Source organism: Culex pipiens, chromosome 3, assembly GCF_016801865.2.
Source record: "Culex pipiens pallens isolate TS chromosome 3, TS_CPP_V2, whole genome shotgun sequence".
NCBI lineage: Eukaryota > Metazoa > Arthropoda > Insecta > Diptera > Culicidae > Culex > Culex pipiens.
Window position 1 is genome coordinate 90,052,330 of NC_068939.1, and position 23,999 is coordinate 90,076,328.

At 35.8% G+C, this 23,999-nt stretch overlaps 1 protein-coding gene across 1 annotated transcript in view; it reads right to left on the bottom strand.

The window, feature by feature from the left end:
* Positions 1-601: 601 nt before the first annotated feature.
* LOC120422275 (mucin-19) overlaps positions 602-23,999 on the bottom strand; it is a 476,122-nt gene continuing 452,724 nt past the window's right edge. Inside the window, exons 4-6 of the mRNA XM_052710560.1 lie at positions 22,967-23,061; positions 22,465-22,906; positions 602-8,727 (exon numbers count right to left, since the gene is read on the bottom strand). Of these exons, the coding sequence (XP_052566520.1) occupies positions 7,981-8,727; positions 22,465-22,906; positions 22,967-23,061 (1,284 nt within the window). The 3' untranslated portion in view covers positions 602-7,980. The remainder of the gene's footprint in view (positions 8,728-22,464; positions 22,907-22,966; positions 23,062-23,999) is intronic.

The following is a 23,999-nucleotide window of genomic DNA, read 5'->3' on the forward strand; positions in this document are numbered from 1 at the left end:
CTAAAAACGAAACTTTTTAATATGTAGATGTCATAAACAAGCTTGAACATCCCTGAAAATATCTTATTTTCGAAAAGACACAATAACTGGAACTTGTCGATGATTTTTTTATGTGATCGAAATGCTGCACTAATAAAATTGGGTCATGCTAGTGCTACTGCAAAGAGCAAAGGATCAATGACCCTATCACCTTTATTATTAAACCCAAATAGCCCAATGTTTTCCGCACAACCAGGTGGGAAATGAGTTCAAATAATTACATCACGTTTGGGATTATTGGCAAACGATGCACGAAAGCGGAAAATACAAGCCCATTGATGTGTGTAAATATTGATTTATTTCAGTTATTTCAATTAACAATCACGCAGAGCGCGCAACTTTGTATGTGGTACTTTGTTTTTTTCATGTTTTTTTTTCGTGTATGTGTTGCCAGCAGGTGAAACGCGCCGCCTACAATGTGGGAAAATTGATTATTAATTGCCGATGAGAGTTGCAGGGAAAAACCGTTTCGAGTATTGATTAAATGAATATTATTTGCATTTTACAATTTTGCTTGGATTAAGGGATGTGATATCTTTCATTGAAGGAAAGTGGGCACGACTCTTGGGGAATGTTAATTTCATTTATTATTTCATAATTGTTTAATTATTTTCAATATATATTCCATTTTCCACTTTTCTTGGATTTTGCAGTTTTTGCATAATAAATATTAATCATTGATTTATTTATATTTCAATATATAATTTAAAATTTCACATTTTTTATTATCCTCGTAATAAAAAAAATAATAAAAATAAAAACGAGAAGATGACATAAAATATTTCTTACTGCTTTACATACGTGTTATCATAGAAGTTTAATTTTTACAGTTTTTACGCGTGATTTTTCGTGTGTGTATGTGTTTTTTTTCTCTCTCCTCAATGTTTTTTTCTTCTGTTTACCTTGATTCCACCAATATTCATAGACGACATGTCACACCGATCGGGCTCTACTCACGCACACTTTTTAGTAGTACTCATGCACGCGCACACATTTCCACACCATTCGTCGCAGTCTAATCCTATGGTTTTTTTTTTTTACTTTTTTGCTGAAATTTTGACTGGTTGGGAAGCATTCCCGATTTTGCTTTTAGCACTAAAATGAAACGAACGGCCAATTTTTTTTAAACCTTTGGAACAAAGCGTCAGTTTTTTCGTGTTGTGAGTTTTTTTTCGAAATTAAAATTTTGACCAGAAATCGAAACTAAATCAAGCGTACTGGTTGCGAAACTATTCAGCGTCGTTCCAATTTAAAGTGTAAGGTTACACCAAAAGGATTGCCTTTTTTCTCTTCTCTCCTTTGGCTGGCGGTGAACACTTCTATAAAAATATAGACATTTGTTTTAAAATATTCTCGGCTTGCTTGTTTTTATTGTTTAACCACCTAATGAAAACGAAATTAGATGATTTTTTCCAAGCCAAATGGTTTAGGTTGGTTTGTTTTTTTTTGCTACAGTATTTCAATAATATTTCCGATTCCACCCTTTCGGTCCGCTGTATTGTGTTTTGTTTTGATTTACGATTGGTTATTTTTTGTTTTCTTTTAATTCTGCTGTTCTAATTTGTATCCCATTTTGTGGCGAAAAAATTATATTTTTAAGCATTATTTGCGTTACTCTATTTTTTTGTTAGGTTGTGTTCTGCTATCAGGGCATGACAGTGAGCAAGAGAGCAACTCTCGCTATTTACTCTTCGCGAGAGAATTGCTCTCTTGCTCACTGTCTCGCCCGTTGCTTTCTCGTTTGTTTCTTCTTGAGCATAGTTGGAACCGAAGGATGTTTCACTGTGATGTGAGTGTGTGTGTGAGTGTTTGAAGCTGACGAAGCTAGATGGCGCGAATCGAGAAATTTTGATGCTGGTGGTTGTGTTTTTATTGTAGCAGTGTTATTATGCTTATTTAAAATTTATTTTTTTTACAATATTTACAGGATTTTTTTTAATGCGTTGTAACTATTTAAATTAATCGCCGATACACCAGAAGTATGTTGTTTTTGTTGTGGTAGGAGATGAAGAAATATTTGCGATAATGTTTTTTTTTTGCTCTGTAAAGGAAGGTTAACTAGTTTTCGTACTTTTCACTACACAAAACTCACACGTTCGTTGGGATGTAGACAAATGGGAGAAAAGGGGTTTCGACGACTTGTTGTGTTTTGTTGTTGTTGTGTGTGTGTAAATAGACAGGTATAGGTTGATATTTGTTTTGATTATTTTGGTTGCATTTTTTTTTTCGCTAGAGTCCAGTTTGTTGAGAATTATGTTTAACTATATTTTAAAAATTGCGCTAGCTTTCTAACTAAGAGAAGTGAAGGTAAAAAACTGACTTACACCCAACCGAAGAATGCGACGCTGTCATGCACATTATTGTGATAGTATTAGTGAGAGGACTGTTAAGTGCCTGCTGCTGAGAGAAACTTTTTTTATGGGAGAGAAAATGCCATCGTTTTCTCTCATTTACAGATTAGTTTTACCTCATTGTTTTAAATATTTTTTTTCATTTCTTACTTATTTGGATTTATGATGTCAAATTAGTCAACTTTTACAACTTTTTTGATAGTTAAATATCAAATTAAAAAATCACTCCTTTGAATTTAAATTTGCTAAAAACAGACTTTGGCAACATTAGTGTTTACAGCACCGGCAATTCCAATTTCTTTAAAATTCATTCTTCACTCGAAACTTGTGAAAATTTTACTCAGATGAAAGAGAAATATCGGCTCTTCATCACTTTAAAAACATATCAACAAACAAAAATTAATTTCATGAATTTCACAGACAGTTTACAAACATTGGATGGCAACGAAAAGTGACAGCACATTTAGCAGCGTCTGACGTTTCACTTGTGAGTGTATTGGTGAGAGCGTTTGGCTCTCCCACAAATCGATCAAAATTTCGCGAAAGAGAGAAGAGAAGTTTGCTTTCGATGATTTTTCCACTTTCAAGGATTGAATGTTTCGCACGCCTACTACGTCAGCAAGCGTTGATGTTCGGTAGTGTGCGTTCAGTTGGTTTGTTGCAAACGAGTTTCGCATTCTCTCGTTTGGGTGCAGAAATGAGAATTTGGACTTGAAAAAAAATCTTCGGAACAAGTTGATGCTAGGAAAGAGCAATAACTTTCACGGAAAATTTATTCAATGCTTAGCGAAGAACATTCCATATTTACGGTGTACAACAATTCGTTTCGGCTAGTTTTGGTTATTGTATGTGTGTGTACGGTTGTGTATCTGTATTGTATTTATATATTCGCATGCGTGTGTGAGTGGGTACGGTTCTAATGCCAATATTCGGATCTTACTTCTCTCTCCCTACAACGTGCGTACATCCCGCGTCTTTCTCCCGCTTTCTCTCTCTCTCTTTTCCCTCACCATACAGACAGAAAATTGCGATTAAAATTACTTTACGCTACATTCCCTTAACTTTAGATAATGAACACCGCTTAGTAGTTTTTTCTTCTCTTTATTCTTGTTTTATTCGTTACCTTGAATATATCACAATTTCACATTCTCTTCATTTAAATGTAGTTTATTAAATAAACTTTCCTGGTGCCACACGCGGTCCTCTCCCAACATCAACATCTCGCTCTCCCTCTCTCACTTTCGGTGAATTTATGTGTGTGTGTGTTAGTGAGTGCCTTCTCTCGGAGCGCGTTTCGCGCTAATTTTGGTGGATTTCTCAATTTAAAAACTTAGAAAGCAACACGAAACGAAATTTTGAATTTCAAACTCCCCCCTCCCCTTCCCCATCGATTTGTTTTAAAAACTGCTTGCTTTGCTCAATTTGGTAAATTATCACAATTCATTCGCGCCGAAAAAAGTGTTCTGTTCACTAACCGTGTGCCCTCCCCACTCCGAAAAATTCGGTCGATCCGGAAATCTCCACGATATTTTTGCTTGCTTTTTTTAAAACACATAAATATTCACACATTCTTAATGCCTACATTTTCATTTTCGATCATTCTCACTCATTCTCTCTCACGCACCAGCTTGAAAATTGTTGGATGATAGTTTTTTTTTCACTTTTTGCGTCGCTTGCTTTATTGGTTTACTTTGCTATTTGTTGTTTTGCTGTTTCGCTTTTCTCTCGCTCGCTCTCTTTTCTTTTATCTATGCCTTGCGCTCTTACAACTTTGATTTGTTTAATTAGAAAGATTACACATTCCCAGCCATGTGATTTATGTAAGTGGTTTGTTTAGTAGTGTATTGTTGTTGCTGTTTTTTGTTTTGTTTTGCTTTGTTTCTTGCAGCTATTGTAGTTTGTAGTAGAAGTTGAAGTTGTAGTAGTAGTTTCGCTTTTGCCTTCCAGTAGTTTGTAGTTTTATTCTATGAGTTTTTGTTTGGTTTGCGGGTCTGCCTGTTGTTTGTGTGTTTGTGTGCATAACTTTATACACCTATTTTCTTGTATATGTATTTCTTTTATTATTATTTTCCTGTGCTAAGTATTGTGTGTTGTTTTTTTGTTTGCATTTTGCTGTAGTAGTTGAGCTATATATTTGTTGAAGCAGTTTTCGTTTGTTTACTATTGTTTTATTATTTTTCTGTTTGCTATAACTTGAATATGAATTTTTGCATTAGCTGTGTAGTAAGATTCCGCTGTAGGATTATTTGACGTCTATTGTTCTTCTCTCTCAACTCCACCAGCCAATACAAATTGATTTAGAATTAAATAATTTAACTTAACAAATAATAAAATTTTACTAGTGTTTTTCTTTCTCTTTTCATCATTCCCCCCTCTCCTAGCCAGGAAAGAGGAAAATAGGCTGGCATTTTTTGTTTACTTAATTTCCTTTACTAGTTTTACACACTGCTGCTGATAGTTTAGTTACGCTCTGCCCAAGCCCCCACCCACCCACATTTTTTGTTTGTTTTCGTTTCTCGTTTCATTTTGGTTGCACCCCCTCCTCTTTCACTAAATGGTAGTCTTGCACATGGATTTGATACTTTTTTTCTTCTTCTTCTTCTTTATTACTCTTTAGTTCTCTGCTTAGACCTTACGAGCTACAGTAAAATATAGGGTTTTATTTTTAAAACATTTGTATTTCTCTTACTTGGGTTTGCTTACTCGGAAGGTTTGGGAAAGGGGAAAAGGATAAGGATACGTGCGGAAATCTACAATACACGACAGAACGAAAATGTACAACTGACTGATACTGGAAGTATGTCTCTTTCTCTATCTTAGTTGCAAAAAGAAATTGATGAAATTCTATTTTCTCTTCAAATATTCAAATTATAAGTCTCTTCTGAACAAATTTCAAGTATTTTTAAAATTCTGAAATACTGTCTCAAGCAGAAAGTTTTTGTTCCCGGTTGGATCTTTGAAATTCCGCAATCACTTTTTAAAAGGGCGTAAACCTGACATTTGACAGCTAGCGTGCTCTGTTTACATTTTTTACACCTCGATGCCTCTGTGCTCTCTTGTAGTAAGCTTGCTGGGTTTCCTATCTGGTTAGCATATGAGCACAGAGGCATCGACATGTGTCTTTGTGAAAATGTGCGCTCATGACGTCAAGTTGTAAAACCTAATTTTGTTAAAAATTGAGCAAGGTTCCTGATTGTTCCAAAAAGACTCAGTCACTCGCGATCACAAATCAAACGCGACGAAAAACTGCTCGGACCGTTTCCTACCGTTTATCACTTCCACACCAATCGCTACTGACTACTCTCTCTTTGCTCTCCCTCTCACTCCAAACGGATATTACAGCAATTGGTTCAGAGAGGCTGATTGCGTTTTTTCGCTCAAAATTGACTGGAAATAGTCTGCTTTGTTTTGATCATTTATTAATCATTTATTAAACTTGCTATTAAAAATGTTTTGCAATTTTGTTGATAACACAACATCAAAGACAGCTATTTCCAGCTTGCCAAATATAAATTTACGGCAAATAGTGGTAGCGCAGGCCAAAAGAGCGCCGAGCTTGTATTTTATTAGATTCTCTCCTCTCTGAACATATTCTCTTTGTGACTCGGGTCGATGGACGGCAAAGAAATTCACGAAGTATTTGTATCGCTGAATGAAACGATTGTCCAAGACGCTGGCAGTTAGCGAGTCGTGTTCGCTCGCGAATAATTGTGCGCTCCTGTTCGGCAAAGATTCGCTCGGCGTTGAATGAGCGATTTTTGATCTTTGAACCGAAAATCAAGACCCTTGGATTAGAGAGCATGTGTAGAGAGGCGAACTTTCTGAGTTCTAATCGAGCTGTCAAAACAATGTTCCAATCGAGCGACAAGATCTTGCAAGAAAAAGTTTGGAATTCGTTTAAAATTTCTTTGATCGACAACAATAGTTTCATAAAATGTGTTATGATAAAAAGCTAGTGTATTGCTACAAAATATACCAAAATTTGCACAAATACCAGGAAGGAAGGAATCTAATTATTCACATTTGAACTTTCTCACCAATGACAGTAAGACGTGGCTGAACATGAGGATAAGAATCTTTACCGAACTCTCAAAAGAGCATCAATGAGTAACACAGAAAAAAATGATTGTAATATTCATCAGGAAATGGTGACAGATTTTGTGTCAAAAAAAATGATTAATTTTACCTCTGAAAATGATGAATTTTCATCAGTTTTTGATGTATATTCATCAGGTTCACATTTCTACACATTTTTATGTAATATTACTCAAAAAAAGAGGTAATATTCAACCTACCAAATTTTAAACATTCCAAAATTCAACTTTTTTTTTCTGGGAAGCGATTGTTATATGTGGTTATAGTGAACCTCGCTGTTATAACCCTCAGCAGCTCGAAATTTGGTCGTCATTAGAGTTGAACATTGACGCTAATCAAGTCGGAAGGGAACATGGCTTTTCTCTCTCACGCACGAAGAATCGGTAGAAGGATACTCAAAAAATCATCATTTGGAATATTCGGCGGAACATCGATTTCACATCGAACCCAGCGATTGATTAATCATCATCAAAAGAAAATCATTGGACATTCATCAAGAGAAAAAATCCGAAGTGAGCATGGCTCTCCTCTCTCGCACACGAAAGATCGGTGAAAGAAATAAAAGAAAATTTCCACCACCACCAAATTTGTCATCTTTTTACTCCACTTGAAAGTGTAACGTCACAAGTTGAAAAATGACCTGTCACATTTAGTAGATGGGCAATGTGTGTTAACAAAGTAAAATACTTTTAAGTGGCGCTGAAAATGATTTTTTTTTGTCATTTTTCGTAGATGAACAGTGTTTGTAAACAAAACGAAATAAGGAATTTAAGTGGTGCTTACCGTGAGACTCGCAAAACATCTTCTTTTGACTGTTTTTTTTTCGAATAGTTCGAGAGCGATTTTTTGCGTGTTTCGTCTCTTCTTTCGCGAGTGGAGAAAGTTCGCTAGCGAAAACGAAACATGTGCGATTATTCCATCCCTGACGGTGAGAACAAAATTCCTCCCGAAAATCATGAGATGGGATCAAAAAATGTGATTGAAAATGTTGATTTTATTACACACAACGGATATAGCTTATTTTTCTGAGACTAATGACACTGTTAAATTTTTGTTTTTAGAAGTTTCAAATCAATTTCATCAGAGAAAAAAGAACGCCTCACCTTTCCCTTTGCAACTAAGCAGCGTAGGAGAAAAAAGAGCGGGTAGCCACCGCGGGACCAACATCCATCAAGCCGCCATCATCATCACCAGCAACGAAGAAAGAACCAAAATTAATCCTCTAGCTATAGGCAAACACAATCTGATCTGAGATCCTTCGACGTCCGATCTACAGCCGGTCGTCACACTCGAGTGCCACCGCGTGGCAGCCGCCCAGACGGGGACGACGCCGACGGTGGCACACGCCAACGTCCTGCAGCGGAACCTTCCGGGCCGAATCCGACGAGTCGTCACAAGACTCGTCGGAAGGACAGAACGGCTGTCGCCGCAGCAGCAGCAGCACATCTTCACGGTGTGCACCATTTCAACTGTCCGGCGCGGGTCGGCCGTCCTGTCACATGTAGTGCGTGCTCGTGTCCGGGCTCGGACTGGCCGACACCGACATCGGAGTGCTGGTGCTGCTGCTGCCGGTGCTACTTCCGCTGGCACTGCTTGGAATCGACGAGGTCGGCTGGTGCCGCTGCTGAACCGTCGACGCCGTCGACTGCCGGTAGTGATGATTATGTGAATGTATTCCACTTACTGCTAGATGACTGGACGAGCTCAACCCGCTCCGACTCCCGCTCATACTGGCCGCGGCCAACGCCGACGAAGACGCCGTCGGATTGCTTCGCGTTTGATAGCTTATAGTATTATTGTTACAACTAGCTGCGCCGCCGCTACTGTTAGGTCCAATATTGTTATTGTTATGACTACTACTATTAACACTAATACCACTACTACTGCTAGTTGCTGTCGTCGCCGCCGTCGACGTTTTCGACGTTTTGTTACCTGCGAGGAACCACAGGATTGTTTTCTTCTGCTTGTCCGACTTGGCCGCAGCTGCCGCCGCTTGGCTGGACCCGATGGTCGACATGCTGTTGACCAGGGCCCGGTTGCCGAGGCTGATGCCGCTGCCGCTGCCCCCGAACCGGGCGTGCTGGCTGGTGAGATTGTTCATGGACGACGACGCCGACGAGGACACGGACGAGCCGATGCCACCGACGGACGATGACGGATGGTGGTGCTGGTGCTGGACGGGCACGTCCCGGACCGTCTTGTTGGGCGGGGCCTTGACGTACGTGCGGGGGATCTCCGATTGCTGGGAGGAGTGAGAAAGAAGAGAAGAGATTTAGTTGGATTAGTTTATTGGAATCGACTTGCATAGAGATGGATTTTTTAAGTTAATCTTTCTCAAAAAATACTGTCATTAGCTCACAGTGAGCTAATGATGAAGTACATCTTCAACGGAAAAAAAAGTTGAAAGGCGTTCTTCATGTTTCTTAACAAAATTGTAAGCGTCTTAGAAGACGAACCCGTGACTTAATGGTTACGGCCCCCCATAAGCGCAAGGTCGAAGTTTGAATTTCCGACCGGTCTCCTAAAAATTGAACGACTGAACTTTAAATATGAACAAACAACAAGGATTCAAGTGGAAGTATGGAGTAATGTCACAATGTAATTATATATACCTTTATAATACAAAAACATACCTTCTCCAACAATTTCCCTACACACCATTATATTCATGAATAACTGAAAGCACATCCGTGGAACTTGAGGTTCAAAAACGAGGATATGCACGGTGCTGCCTCTAGCGGTGGAGAGCTCCAACTTTTCGACAAGTTTTTATGGCAGTTTTGCATCGATGGGTCGTCCATAGTGCATGTAATTAGAATATTTTAAATTTCATAAAATTATAAAAAGTGGAAAATTATTTTTTATTATGATTACAGCATTTATTTCCATCGAGAACATAATGTTGACTTAGCAGTACTGCGTGCAATTAAACTTCAACAACATTTTCAACAGAACTCTTTTTACGAAACTTGCCTCATTTGAAAACAATGTTTCCGGCCAGCCAAATAATTTCATAGCCGATTACGATGATTAATTTCAATACGACAATGCCTTGGACAATTTGTCACACACATACACATCCCTTGATGTTGCGTTGTTCTGTAGATTCTAATAATTATTGCCAGTAGATGTAGCTAATGAGTAATCCTTATTTTAATTTAATCTAGTCCCATTTGTTGATCACAATTTTATTAAAATTCTATTTTCTTTTTCATCTGTGCCCAATCTCTTAAGAACGCTTATAATAGCGCAAAAAACATTTGTTAGATTGTTTTTTTATAATATTGTTCGAGATGTTTTTGTGCATATGGCACATTCTCTAGCGACAAAAACGACCCGTTTTGGCTCAAGACCTATCAGCCTATCATTTTAATTATTTGTTCGTTGTTTTATTGGTTCAATCTTCAATCGCAGCTGGAATAACAATTATAAATGTTTTAAATAATTAAAACATGCCTTATTAAATTAGTATCCTTTGCAACGTCATAGAGTGATCGATGTGGCAAATGAAAAGTTCGACTTAAAATAAGTCTTCCATAGTCACTACTTGTAAAAAATTCAATTGTCAATCCGAATCTGTAATAATATTTATATTTGGAACAGGTTTTAATATCATACGAGACATATTTCGCAAAAAAGTGGAAAATTTCGTGACGTTGCAACGCCGGAATGTGTCATATGTATTTGTAGCACTCACAACCAAATTTCAAATTTGTAGCAAGTTTTCTTGTATTCCAAATTTTATCCTTTTTTGATATTTTTTTTTTAAATAATGCTTCTAGTGTTTTAAGTGAAATCCTAGTTGATAATTTTATTGAATCGTAAACAGGCACCGGCTACATGAAATATGCATTGACCCTTGGTCCAATCAAAACTGGTATACTGAAAAGTTGCCTCAAGTAAACAACATCGCAGCACTCCATGAATTGAATTTTCGTTTTGCCTCTCGTGCGACTCTCGTGTGGCCGTTTGTTTTTGCGATTCTTTTACCTTTCCTGCTCCAAAATGCCGGAAAAAACTGTGCATTTAAAACTGCATTTTCAGATATCATGGCTCATCATTTTATTCGATTGCAAACAGGTATTTAGGTAGCACCGGTAGTACATGGCTTGAATTCTATGACATCGAACAAAAATATGGGAAGAGGAGGAGATTCGCAGCTCTTAAATCTGTTCCTATCAATTTTCAAATCAACGACGTCATTAACTCATCGTCCATCAGGGAATCACGAGGGAGAGCTTTAATTGTTGAGGAAGAGCATAAAAATTGAATCATTAGCAAAGAAATCGCGTCACCAAAGCAACATGAACTCCTTCATTTAATGAATGAATGCTTGAAGTTTCTGTCAACATACAAGTGGTATACATATTTTGTTCTGTCAATTTGCAAGAGGTATAATAAATTCAAATTTTACAGTTGTTGATGCTGAGTAGGCTGTGACAAGCGTGGACAAATTTCCACTATACCAGTGACAGAACTCAACAATCGTCCCACTTTTTGAGCTATCAGGTTGTATGGAGTTCCACCTATGTGCTGAAAGTGTTTGGTACGGTATGTCCACGCCTCCTTTCTCACCTCGACGTTATCGTGATATTTGGTGATATCTTGTCGCACGTCGTTGACGTTCCGAGAAAAAACGCGTTTTAATGTTTGGACGATGCCTCATTTTTAAAATCTTTCAAAAATCGACTTAATTCCACCATATTATGTTAACCCTCTCCCGCCCATGGTTACTCCAGAGCACCAAAACTTTGAACTCAAATATCTCGGAACTGACACAACAGGTTGCAGGTGTTCATGTAGAATGTATACTAACATCTTCCCAAATTTCATCAAATTTGGTTAAGCACAAGCAAAGTTACAGTACGAAATGTAAACAAAAATGGGCCAATTTAAGGGAAATAAATAAGACCTGTTTTCGAAAGTCCGTAAAAATTACCAAACACTAAATTTTATGAAACAAAAAATGTTGTGCTATCATTTGAACCTAGGACAAGAACCCCTGTAAATAACATTGTGAGTTTGGACCGGTTTTGAGTGTTTTTCAACTTTTTTCATTTGGTGCACCAGAGCACCACCTAGGCATATGAGCAACTAAATATTCAGAAGCACTTTTTCTAAATTACAGAAAAAGCTTATTTTTATCAAAACAAAAGTTTATAAACGTTTTGACTATTCATAAACAAGACAAAACATTGTTATTAGACCGATGGTTTTATTATTTTCCTTATTTTTCGTGAAAATTGTTGTTTGTGAATTTTGAATGAGCCAATCAAAGAAATCTGAAAATGCAGAGATTTTAAAATTTGTATTTCATACTTCAGAAATATGGTCTAACAGCAAAGAATAAGTAGTTTTTAACACATTTCGAAGCAATTTCAAACAACTGAACCAATAGATTTGAAGAAAACGAGATTTTGTGATTTAAAAAAAAGTTGCTCATCTTCCTGATGGTGCTCTGGTGAACCACTTCAAATTCAACATTTTAGCACCAATTCGATGTTTGTGGGTCAAAGTAAAGTATTTCCTGCATTATTGTACCAAAATTTAGCCATTTACTATTTTTACGATAAGCAAACAGCTCTGGGCGTTAGAGGGTTAAATTTTCAATGCTTTCACAAAGATTTTTTTTTCAAGATGTAGGGGAAATATACCCATTTTAATCACTCTAAGCCGTTCGACCAATACTCATCACTTTTGCCGTTTTCCGCTATTATATCAACATTTTCAGGTTTATCAACAATGGAGAGTTGCTTGCTCACTTTGAATTGAGCTATTTAGTACTTTGGAACAGTCAAAAATACTTTATGAAAGCTGTAATTCATGATCAAAGTCCTGATAGGCCGATAATAGAAATAGGCTGAGAAAGGGTATAGTTCCCCTAGTAAGTTTCATGGTATTGTTCACAAAATACCGTATTTTTGAATGTACTAAAATAACCATAATTTGCAATATGGGTATCAATCGAGGCGACATTTTGTTTGTTTTGTATTTTTTATAGTTTTTTTTTAAATACTAAATGTTTCACAAAATACCGTGTTGATTAGAAAATACTCAAATTTTCTTAATTCATAATACCGTATTTAAAAAAAAACGGAAATTTTCAAAGCTGGCAAAATGGGTATCAAACGAAATAAAATGTTGTTTGCTTTTTTACTCTTTAAGAGTTTTATTTGGAAAATACTAAAATTTTCACAAAATATCGTATTTTTTCGAAAATACTCTGGTTTTTATAATTTGCCATATGGGTATAAAACGAAGCGAGGTTTTTTTTTATGTTTTTTTCTCTTCATTAGAGGTATTTTTGTAAAAATGAGAAATTTTCACAAAATACCGTATTTTTTCGCAAATACTTTTTTTTAATAATGTATAATATGGGTATCAAAAGAAGCAAAGTTTTGAATGCTTTTACACTTCATTAGAGTTTTTTTTTGTTAAAAACTAAAATTTTCACATAATATTGTATTTTTTGCGAAAGTATTTTTTTTATATATATATTTTCATTATTAGACTGGTACAAATATTTTTAAAAGTTTTTGTCACCCCCGCCTTCAAAATTGGCCCGAAAAATCAGGGGGCAAAAAAAATATTTTTACAATAATCTTCAAAATTTCAATGAAAATTCAAGTGCAACCAGCTGAAATCAAATTAAATACATTCTCCTGCGTTTAAAATCATTTTTAGCATGTTTGGGTTTATTAAAAAATCTTAAGATTTTTTGAAAATTTTCGATGCAAAATCTTTTTTTTCGATCATTTTTTTGTTTTTGTCAGATCTTAGATTTTTTGAAAACTAATGATTGCAAAACAACTGAACTAGTGTAAAATGCATTTTAAAACACTTTTTTCATTTAAATGTGAAGACTATGGCTTGTTATTTAAATTTTTATATTTTTTTATTTTTTTGCCCCCCCCCCCTTGACCTCGGCCAGGGCCGAGGGACAAAAACTTTTTTAAATATTTGCATCGGCCTTATGATATTTTGTGAAAATTTAAGCGATTTACAAAAAAATGATAATAAAGTGAAAATGCATTCAAAATTACGCTTCCTTTGCGAATTTTGAAAATTTGAGTATTAAAAAATGGTATTTTGTTAACAATGTAGTATTTAAAAAAAAAACTCGAATAAAGTCAAAAGCATGCAAAATTTTGCTTCGTTTGATACTCATAATGCAAAATTAGAAAATTTGAGTATTTTAGAAAAATAAGGTATTTTGTGAAAATTTTAGTGTTTTCTCAAAAAATTTAACAAGGTAAAAAGCATACACAATTTTGCTTCGTTTGGTACTAATTTTTTCAAATTATAAAATTTTTAGTATTTTCAAAAAAAAAATTATGAAACTTTTAGAATTTTCAAAAAAACTCTAATCAAAAGCAAAAGCTAAAAGAAATCCGCTTCGATTGATACCCATATTTTTAAATTATAAAACTTTGAGTATTTTCAAAAAATACGGTATTTTGTAAAATTTTAGTATTTTCCAAAAAAATACTCTAGTAAAGTAAAAACTTTTGAAAATTTTAGTATTTCATTCGAAAATCTCTAAAACAGTTAAAATACATGCAAAATTTCGAATCTTTTGATACTCTTATTGCGAATTATAAAATTTTGAGTATTTTAGAGAAAATACGGTATTTTGTGAAAATTTTATTATTTGATACTCAAAATGCAAATTTTGAAAATTTGAGTTTTTTCGAAAAAACGGTATTTTGTGAAAATGTTAGTATTTTCCAACAAAAACTCCCATAAAGTAAAATGCATATACAATTTTGCTTCATTTGATACCGATATTATTAAATTATTTAAAAACTGAGTTTTTTCGAAAAATACGGTATTTTGTGAAAATTTTAGTTTTTAACCAAAAAAAAAAAACTCTTCGTTTGATCCACCTATTGCAAATTATTTTAGCGTTTTCAAAACAGATACAGTATTTTGTGAACAGTTTTGGGTATTTATACCCAAAGCTTTAAGATTATCGCCGATAGAATTTTCGAAATAACGATAACGATAGAAATATCATTCCCCGAGCCTCGATCATTTTATCGTTAACAACTTTGATAATTACAAATGTTTATGGTAGTCGGGCATGCACGTGTGTCAAACGCGTTCTGACCTAGAATCCCTTTGACCAGGTGCCATTTTCAGGGTGTGTCAAGATAGCACGACAAGGTTGAATATCTCAGGATTGAAATTGAATTTTGTGGATCTGTGAAAGTTAAAAGGCAAAGGCATTGTGAGCTGCACAAATCTGCGTTCTCAATTTGGCAGACGAATCGACGTGTGACAAGATAGCACAAGAAGCATTTCAAGCGAAAAAAAATCATTCGCAATAGAAAAAAAATCACTGCAAAATTTAAACTTGAGCTGCAATGGGATCGTAACCACCCCTTAGTAACTGCAACTCCGTTGCATCGCTGCAACCCATTTTTTTCTTAGCTTGAGGGGGTTGCACTGCACTCCACTCGACAACGATGTCGACGCTACACATTCTAGTGCATCACCATCAATGTAAGCACCACACGGGGTTGAGATTTCCCATTTTCCAGGTCAACAGTACATAACGAGGGGGGAACGTGAGGGTTAAAAATAGTTACCCTCGCTTAAAGGAGCCATCCCCATGTAAATGCCACTCGTGACAGGATTTTTTTATAATTTTTAAATTGCAAGTAGAGTATTAAACTCAAACTCAAATTATTTACAATTTAAATGCTCAATCTACAGTTTTGAAGAGAAAACCATATTAATCCATGTAAACGCCATTTATAACTCACATTTCTTCATCCGATCAGCGACAACCCCAACAAATCTTCTACTTTACTCTTATATACATCAACCCCCTCTTGGGAAGCGGGGGCGTACAACCCAGAATGAAAAGAATCGTCTCGAGGGTGCTTTTGTTCGGTGCATCATCAGCCGAGGGGAGACTCAAATGTGTGCACTATATGCACCACCCCAACGTCATCCACTGCAGATGCTGCCCATCCTAGAACTTTAGAACTAGGCTGATGGTGGCTTTTGAGCGGAGGAGAAAAAAAAGTGCACAGAAAACGCCATCCTTGGCTTGGAATTACAAAGTGCCAGTGTACGTCATCAGCGTACTCGAGCTGCTGTTGTCAACTGGTCGAAATTGTGCTGCCACGACGCAATCTTGAAGTTATAAAATCGATATCTTTTTTTTTTGGGTTGCCAAATTTTCGAATTTACAACAGTTTATTAGTCGTCCATCTAATAATACATTTTCGCAAAACGAAACGTCAAAAACGTACGTGCGTCAAGAGATTTCAATGAGGACGACATGTGCTTGTTGTGTGGTGTTTATGTGCCAAAAGGATTTTCCTCATGTTCCACGAGTCAGAGAGAGAAGGAGGGGGAAAGGGAAGCAGCATCAAATCTAGGTCAGTGCAGGTGATTTATTCCTGACGACAGCAGCCGATGCGAGCAGGCTTTGCCACGTGTGGTGCTCAAAACGTCGGCCAACGAGGGCAGGATCATGCTGCCTAGCCTGATGATGATTATGATGATGGGGCTGGTACAATAGTGCACAATCCGTGGATGCATGGTTTCGAAGAAGGGTGCTTGATTTTGTTCCACGGTAGCTATATTGCTGTCGCGAAAAGCGGTCCAAGGACATGCGAGGCTTTTGTATTGAGGATGAGAAATGCGTTCGAAATCAGTGATTTAGTTTCTTCAAATTATAAATAAAATTGAAGTAAGGGGTAAATAACAAGAGAAATGCTTAATCATACCTTTCTGTGGTATCAAAAACAAATTGTGGTATTCGAAAACCCCCGAAAATTTGTTTGAAGGGGTTACATACATGAAGAAAATGTCAAAATTTCATGGTACAGAAAATATATTAAATCTTTTCAAAACATGATTCTCAACCACTCCTGAACGTTTCATGAAGATATTTTATGATTAAGGTTAGTTACAGACGATTTAAGCTTGAATTTTTGCCATGCGCAAAGTTAACTGTCAAACTTTCTGAGCGTATTTCCGAAGCATCGAATAGATTTACAAGTGCCACGATATCTCAAGATGAAGACTCTCAAGACATATCCCGTGTGCATGACGAAGCCCGATTTTAAAATTCAGTTAAAAAAACAAAAATCAAAAACTGTCGATTTTTTATATGATAAACACAAAAGTATTTTTATCTTTTTTTTAAATTAACTTTTTGAAAATCGGCCTCCATCATGCACACGGGACCGGTAACAAGTTGACCTTCTATCGGATGGGGAAGTAAAACGTCGGTCCATTAGCGTAAAAGTGGTTTTGAGTCACTCACCACACATAACCTTCGGACGCCTAGAAATGAGCAAAAACTTGCAACAGAGCCCACAAAAGACTCGGGGGTCGTTAAAGTGGATTGCTTTGCTTTTTAGCACTCAAATGTTTCCAATTGAACGTATTATTTGGATTTTTATTGGCCCTGGTTGTGAAAAATAATTTGAGGTAGCATTTCCCAATAACTGTTTTCAACAGCAACAAATGCTTTTGCCAATATTTTTCACAGATACAAAAGATCGCAAAAACTGATTTCCAGAAGCAACTTTTGAAGCTTGAAAATTTAAAAGAAATCCTAAGAACAGTGAATTTAAAACACTTCAAAATATATTTTTCTTAAATGCTTAAATATAAATTAGATTTAAAAACATTTTAAAATATTTTTAAAGTATGTTAATAAGATAGTGCATCTTACTAAAGAACTAAAAAATTTTTTTGTTTAAAATGTTTGCAAGACAACTGTAAAAAATCGATTTTAAAAATATTGGCAACGAACCTAATTTAATAAAAATACATATTAAAAAGTCCATCTCCAGTTTTGTGGATTGAAACGAATTTTCAAAATAACATCAATATTTCCCTTCATTTTAATCTATAATATAGATTCTATATTTAAGACGATTAAATTTTTTTTAAGAACCTCATTTTTAAAATGCATTTTCCTAAGAGAAAACTTATTAAAGAGACAAATTTTGGGTGAGCAAATTTGAATGTTTTTTGACGTAGAATTCAATGGCGAACTCAAAATGAATGTACAGTGTTGCCAGATCTGAAAATTTTACGCTTCAAGTTTTAAAAAGAATTTATAACCCTTTGGACGATTACTTACGGGAAAACTGACAGTTGCATTTGATTGCTGAGAGTTTTTTTTAAATTAAATTCAATGATAACCTCAGGGTAATCTGAAAAATTCTTGAGAGATCACGTTTTTAAAAAGGAATGTTCTGTATTGCTTAGCAAATTTTTAACTTATCAATCCATTTTTTATGATAATTTGCATTAGGGCACAACAGACCTTGAAAATTAAAGAAATACTTTTTTGTTTAAATTTCGTTATGCAAATAGACGAATTCCCAAATTGAGAACAATTATCCAAACAAAACAAACTTTTTTTTGTATTGAGTATGGTCATCGGCCATATGTGTTCACTTGGTTAATGGATGACCACTAAACAATCTCATCTGTCAACTATGTAAATAAGCCAAAATGTTGATGTATCAAGAGATTTTATATTGTTGAAGTTTAATTTCGAAATCAAAGAAGAAAAAAATGCATCAAAGCTTAACTGCAAAATATTGAAACGAGGAAGAATTTAAATCTTCGGAAGAATGTTCCTTTCATTAAAGTTTCGCATTCGCATTCGCATTCGCATTCGCATGGAGATGGTGATCTTAGCGGGTTGCAGACTGGATTTCGTCATGTATATGTGATGATTGTCCATTACTGGTTGCTTAGAAATTGATTAAAGGGAATTAAAACCAATTCTACCAGAACAGAACAGGCAGCACCATGAAAGCCATCCATTGCCGGCCGCTCCCATCTCCACCATACACCGGGGAGGAACAAGGATTCGGAGCACGGGAAGTGTTGATGCTAGCTTACTTAGAAAAAGGTAGCGAAACCGCAGGCTCTTTTTCCCAACCCTATTGTGGAATTCGAAAAATGGACCCTATTGTGGAATTTGAACGAATGTTCCTTTCATTAAAGTTTATTTAAAAAAATATATCTAAAACATATTTACAAATTATTTAAACAAATGGAAAAAAATTTACACGTTTCAAGAGATTTTATCTTCATATATTTCAAAATTAAATTTAAAATGAAAGAATGGACAATTGCATACAAAACTTAATTGACAAATATTTAAGAAGGGGATCGAAAAAGGGATCCAGTCCTGACTCGATTATCCGAAGGTCTCGGAAAAATTTCACTTCGGATAATCGAATCACGAAAAAAAGTTTATTCGTTGTCTAATTTTTTATGGTCGAGATTAAGTATTAGGATGTAACAAAAATGACTTTTTGGCGGGCATTCAAGGGTTTGTTCCAGTGGGCATACTAAGCCCAAATCCAAAATATGAGCTTGATTGGACGTAACAGGAGCTGGCGCTCCGCCCTTCAATTTGAAATGGGATTTAACCCGTAAAAAAGATTTTTTCAAAAATGTCACTTTTTGAGGCAATTTGGAAACTGAAGCGTTTATTTTCGACATCATTGGCGTGTAGCCAAGATCCTTGCGCATCTTTTGGTATGTATAGAGGGTGACGAGCGGGAATTCCCGGGAAAAAATTCCCGGGAAATCGACCATTTTTGGACCTCTCGATTCCCGGGAAATTCGGTCGAGACTCCCGGGAAATTTTGAACTTAAACTATTGAAGCAAAATTATATAAACTAATCAAGAATTACTTGAAAAATTCAAAATTGTTTGGAACATTGGATGTTTAATGTTCGATGTTCAAGGTCGAATAAACCAGTGTTTATCTAATCTTTCTATTCATTTTTTTTTAAATTTTAACTTGTCAAAAATTCCAATAACTATAATCGAGAGAAGACAAAAAAAATTTGGACCTCAAAATTTACCTTAAAACATACTTTGCAGATATACCCCAGAAATGAAATTCAATGTTTTTTTTTATAAATCCAGTGTTTTTTTAATGTCCTATAAGATATTGGGTTTCATATGTTTATAGGACGTTATAAAAAAACTCTAGAAATATTTTTTTATTTATTATAACTTTTTCGAGATACGTTCAAATTCCATATCTTTTCTCGAGCATAGCAATGCTTATATATTTTTTTAAATTCTTAGTACCGTAAAACGGGGTGACTTTGATAGCCGGGGTGACTTTGATAGGTTTGCGATTTTTCTGCAAAATGAAGAGTACAATTAAAATACGTACGGAATGGTTCAGAATCATACTGACCGTGGTAGAGAAGTGTTCAAAGTACCTCAAGAAGAACTTTGCATAAAATTTTGAAATGTTTAAAAAGTTAGTTAACTATAATTAAGAAAATGTTGATGAAAGTCATTATTTAAAACTTCTCAAAGTGTCATGATTTTCTCAATGAACATGATTTTGAATCGGAAAACGGAATGCATTTTCGGGTTCTTTGGACAATTTTCCACTAGGAGAATGTTAAATAAGTTTGTAAATAATAAAAATTATGTGTCCTTGAAACACAATTAAAAAAAATCTCCAAATTTATAGGCAATTTCAGTTGAACAAATTTCATGTAAAATGTGAAAACTTGTGATTCGTGCTTTGTATTCAGTTTAAAATGCAATATAAATCGATAATTTTATAAACAAAACTAGTTTTAACAAATTTCAGGCAAAATTCCTACTTTTCAACAATTTTATGTAAAATTTATTAGTATTTTGATAAAAAGCTTATAAACTTAGTTAACTAAATATAAACATTGATTTTTTTTTCTTAAAAACTATATCAGCTACTTTAGTGATGGTACATTTAACGTACAAATAAAGTTTGAACATCTTAAATATGATTTTAACAAGAAAAACTATGACTATCAAAGTCACCCCGGAATTTAAACTAAGAATTTTTAACGTAACTATTTTTCTAAACACTATTGAAAAAAACTTTTTTTCCAAAATAGTGCATGGACTTTGTGTGGCCTACCCCAGTACATGTTTTAAAAATAATTATCTTGAGAAAAACCTTACCTGTTGGAAAATATTTCTAAAACAAATTGAAATCCTATCAAAGTCACCCCGGTTTACGGTACCTAAGGTAATTTCGCTGTATCAAGGTAATTTCTTTTTTTTTGTGTAACAGGCCATTTTATGTTTCACATCAACCTCAATATTAATTATATTTTGTAAAAAAAAACTCTGGAGCGGTAATCTTTGTAAAGTTAAGGTTCGCCAATTGTAAACACTCCAGTTTTCCTGATAACTGTAAATATGTATATCTTAAATTAAAATTTAAAGTTGACCTTAAAAATGATGAAAAAAGTTTAAATTGTTGTTTTGAGTCGTTATTTATCATATTGCAAGAATCTCGATACTGGGAAATTACATATAAGCTACAAGCCTTACCCGACAAGCTTCGTTCTGCCTTTTTTCGTTTGTTGACGTTTTTCGATTTTTGCTTATTCAGCCTCCTGTGATCAAAATATGATTTTACGTAACTTTCTGCAAACAATTTGACAATGCTCCGGAATCGGTTCCAGGGTGGCCAAAGTGTCAATTAGTTAGCATAAGAACCTTCCTTGGACTTTTACGAACTCAGTGCAACAAAAAGCGCCTCGATCCGACGTTCCGTGTTCAACTGATTCGCGTTCGAACAAAACCATCCAATTTTTTTATATATATAGATGTTTTTACTTCACAAAAATTTAATAATAAGAAGTTCTTGGAACAAGTTTGTGCAACATTTGAAAAATCACTCAGTGCGTATTATGATTCGTAAACATTTTAAACTATTAAAGTAAACTATAGTTCCTCTAAATTATGAGGATACTTAATTTAACGAATGAGTAACGAATTTTATACTTTTCTTTTTAAATTATACCACTATTGGCATAGTAAAAAAAACTCCCGGGTCCCGGGAATTCCCGGGAAATGGCCAAATTCAACTCTCGATTCCCGGGAAATTGAAAATCTCGAGAATCGTCACCCTCTAGGTATGTATAACATTGAAATTTGGAGTACCCTGGAGCTCGGTACAGGTCTTCAAAGTTTGGCATTTTTTCGAAAAATCGGCCCTGGCAAAATCAAATGGCGTCTAGGGCGTCGCGAGGCGCAACGCATATCTTTTTAGCCGGGACCAATTTTTCGAAAAAATGCCAAACTTTGAAGACCTGTACCGAGCTCCAGGGTACTCCAAATTTCAATGTTATACATACCAAAAGATGCGCAAGGATCTGGGCTACACACCAATGATGTCGAAAATAAACGCTTCAGTGTCAAAATGCCCAAAAAGTGACATTTTTGAAAAAAATCTTGTTTTACGGGTTAAATCCCATTTAAAATTGAAGGGCGGAGCGCCAGCTCTTGTTACGTCCAATCAAGCTCATATTTTGGATTTGGGCTTAGTATGCCCACCGGAACAAACCCTTGAATGCCCGCCAAAAAGTCATTTTTGTTACACTCTATTAAGTATATGACCCATAAACTACTCTAATTTTTTTTTAGAATTTTTAAACTAAGATGGGAGCCAAAACGGCGATAGCAACATATTGAAAAAAAAATCATTTTGTAATTGTAAGGGCAATTTAATATTCAAATTTAACTGAAATTGTGTCGTAGAACTCGAATTGAATGTTCAAAGTAAGGAAATTAAAAAAAAAAATATACTAAAAAAATTGTTGGTCATGATTTGATTATCCGAAGTCCCATTCAAACCTTGGGATAATCGAACTTCGGATAGCCAAATCTTCGGATAATCGAGTCTGAACTGTAGTTGCAAAATAACATAATTACAAAATAATTTAAATTGGTAAAAATGTTCCTGCTTTTCATCGATTATTCCATGTAAAATTTTGATTAAAGGAAGACAAAATTCTCGAGACAATTTCATAAAAAACCTACTTGTAAAATATTCGAGCCTTTTTTTCGAGATTTTTCACTTTTCGCTATTTCAAAAACATTACATGTGCTCCAATAAGAGCTCTTAACTTTTGTGCAACACCACCATCTGTACCCCTCCCCCCCTCATGAATCCAAACTCACCTGACTGGACGACCGTATCTGCAGGTCCCGGTCCGGTCCCCGTTCCCCATCCGGCAGGGCCACGTGGTGCGGACACCTGCTGATGGTGCTGGCGCTGCACAGGTTGTTGCTGTTGTTGTTGATCGTACCGTAGAAGCTGCTACTGGTGCTGCTGCTTCCGGTGCTGGCCGCCTTGAGATAGCTGTTGCTCGAGCTGCCCCCACCAGAACTTCCGGTGTCCTTTTGGGCAGTCGTCCGACTCGTCGTCGTCGTCGCTTGGTGGAACTGGGCGTGGTGGTTATGAATGCTCATAAAATTACTGCTAGTGCTGCTGCTGTTTCCTACTGCTGAGTGATGGCTGTGATGGCTGTGCACGTTGGGATGATGTTGATAGATGGTGGAAGAGTTGCTGTTGGCGGAGGCGGCGCCGGATGTGCCGCTGTCCACTCGTAATCGTCGATTTCTGGAGGAAAAGAAACGATTCAGGTGATACCTTTTCATGCTTGAGGTTCAGCTCTCTTACCGTTCATCTCGGAGTGGTGGTGATCCAATCGAACTGCGGGCAGGAACGCCAAGCCGCTCCATCCCCGCGCAGCCGGGCGACTGTACCGATAGCATCTGAAACGGACGGAAAGAAACGAAAGCTCGAGTTAAAACCAAAGCTTTTTTTATGGGATTTTGAAGAATTGCATTGAGGTTGTTGGACCGAGGTCTCGTGGTGACAAGTGCATAACCCACACACCGCCACGCCACGGCCAATTAAATTTGCATTGACCAAAAATGCAAATGCGAATTTACGCGGCTGATTAACTTTTTGTTGTTGTTTGACCTCTCTGTTTATTTTTGTTTGTTGTTGTTGGGGGTGTGGTTCCGGGTGATTGAAGGAGGAAATACGCAAATGGAAGTCGATTCAGCCAATTAATTAACCGGTTGCTGGTTAATTAATCACTAATTGCGTTCAAGAGTCAACAGTTTGCAGCAAAGTTTCAGGATCGGGGAAACTTAATTGGCAAGGGAAAAATATATTTTTATATTTTTTTTTCATGTTTTGAAATTTAGAAAAATGACATCTTTAGTAGCACATCACATTTTAAAAGTCACACTTTCAAAGTTAAAACAACAGGTCTAGTAACAGCTACTCATCTCACTTAATCACACGTTCAGACGATGACGACCCGAAAACAGCAAGGGGTTAAGAAAAATTAAATATTGTTATTTATCATACGTGAACACGTTGCATTCTTGGCCAAATTTTTACGGTTGTTGCTTTTTGTTTTTGCTCTCTCAAAAAACCCCATTCGACCGTGTTGCGGGGCATTGTGTCGCAATCCCGCTTAATTGTCGAGAATAAATTTCACGGCTTAAACTGTCATTATTTATTAAAAATGACCTAGAGAGTGGACCGTTAATCATCGTGACCCAAAGTCGCGGCGGGGGGAGGTTGTTTTCTGCACTAAGTGCAATGTTTATTTTAGTGTCTTCTTTGCACGTCGTCGTCGTCGACACTTTAAATCGAGCAAAAACCTTGAACACTCTTTGATGTTTTCGTTGGTTCG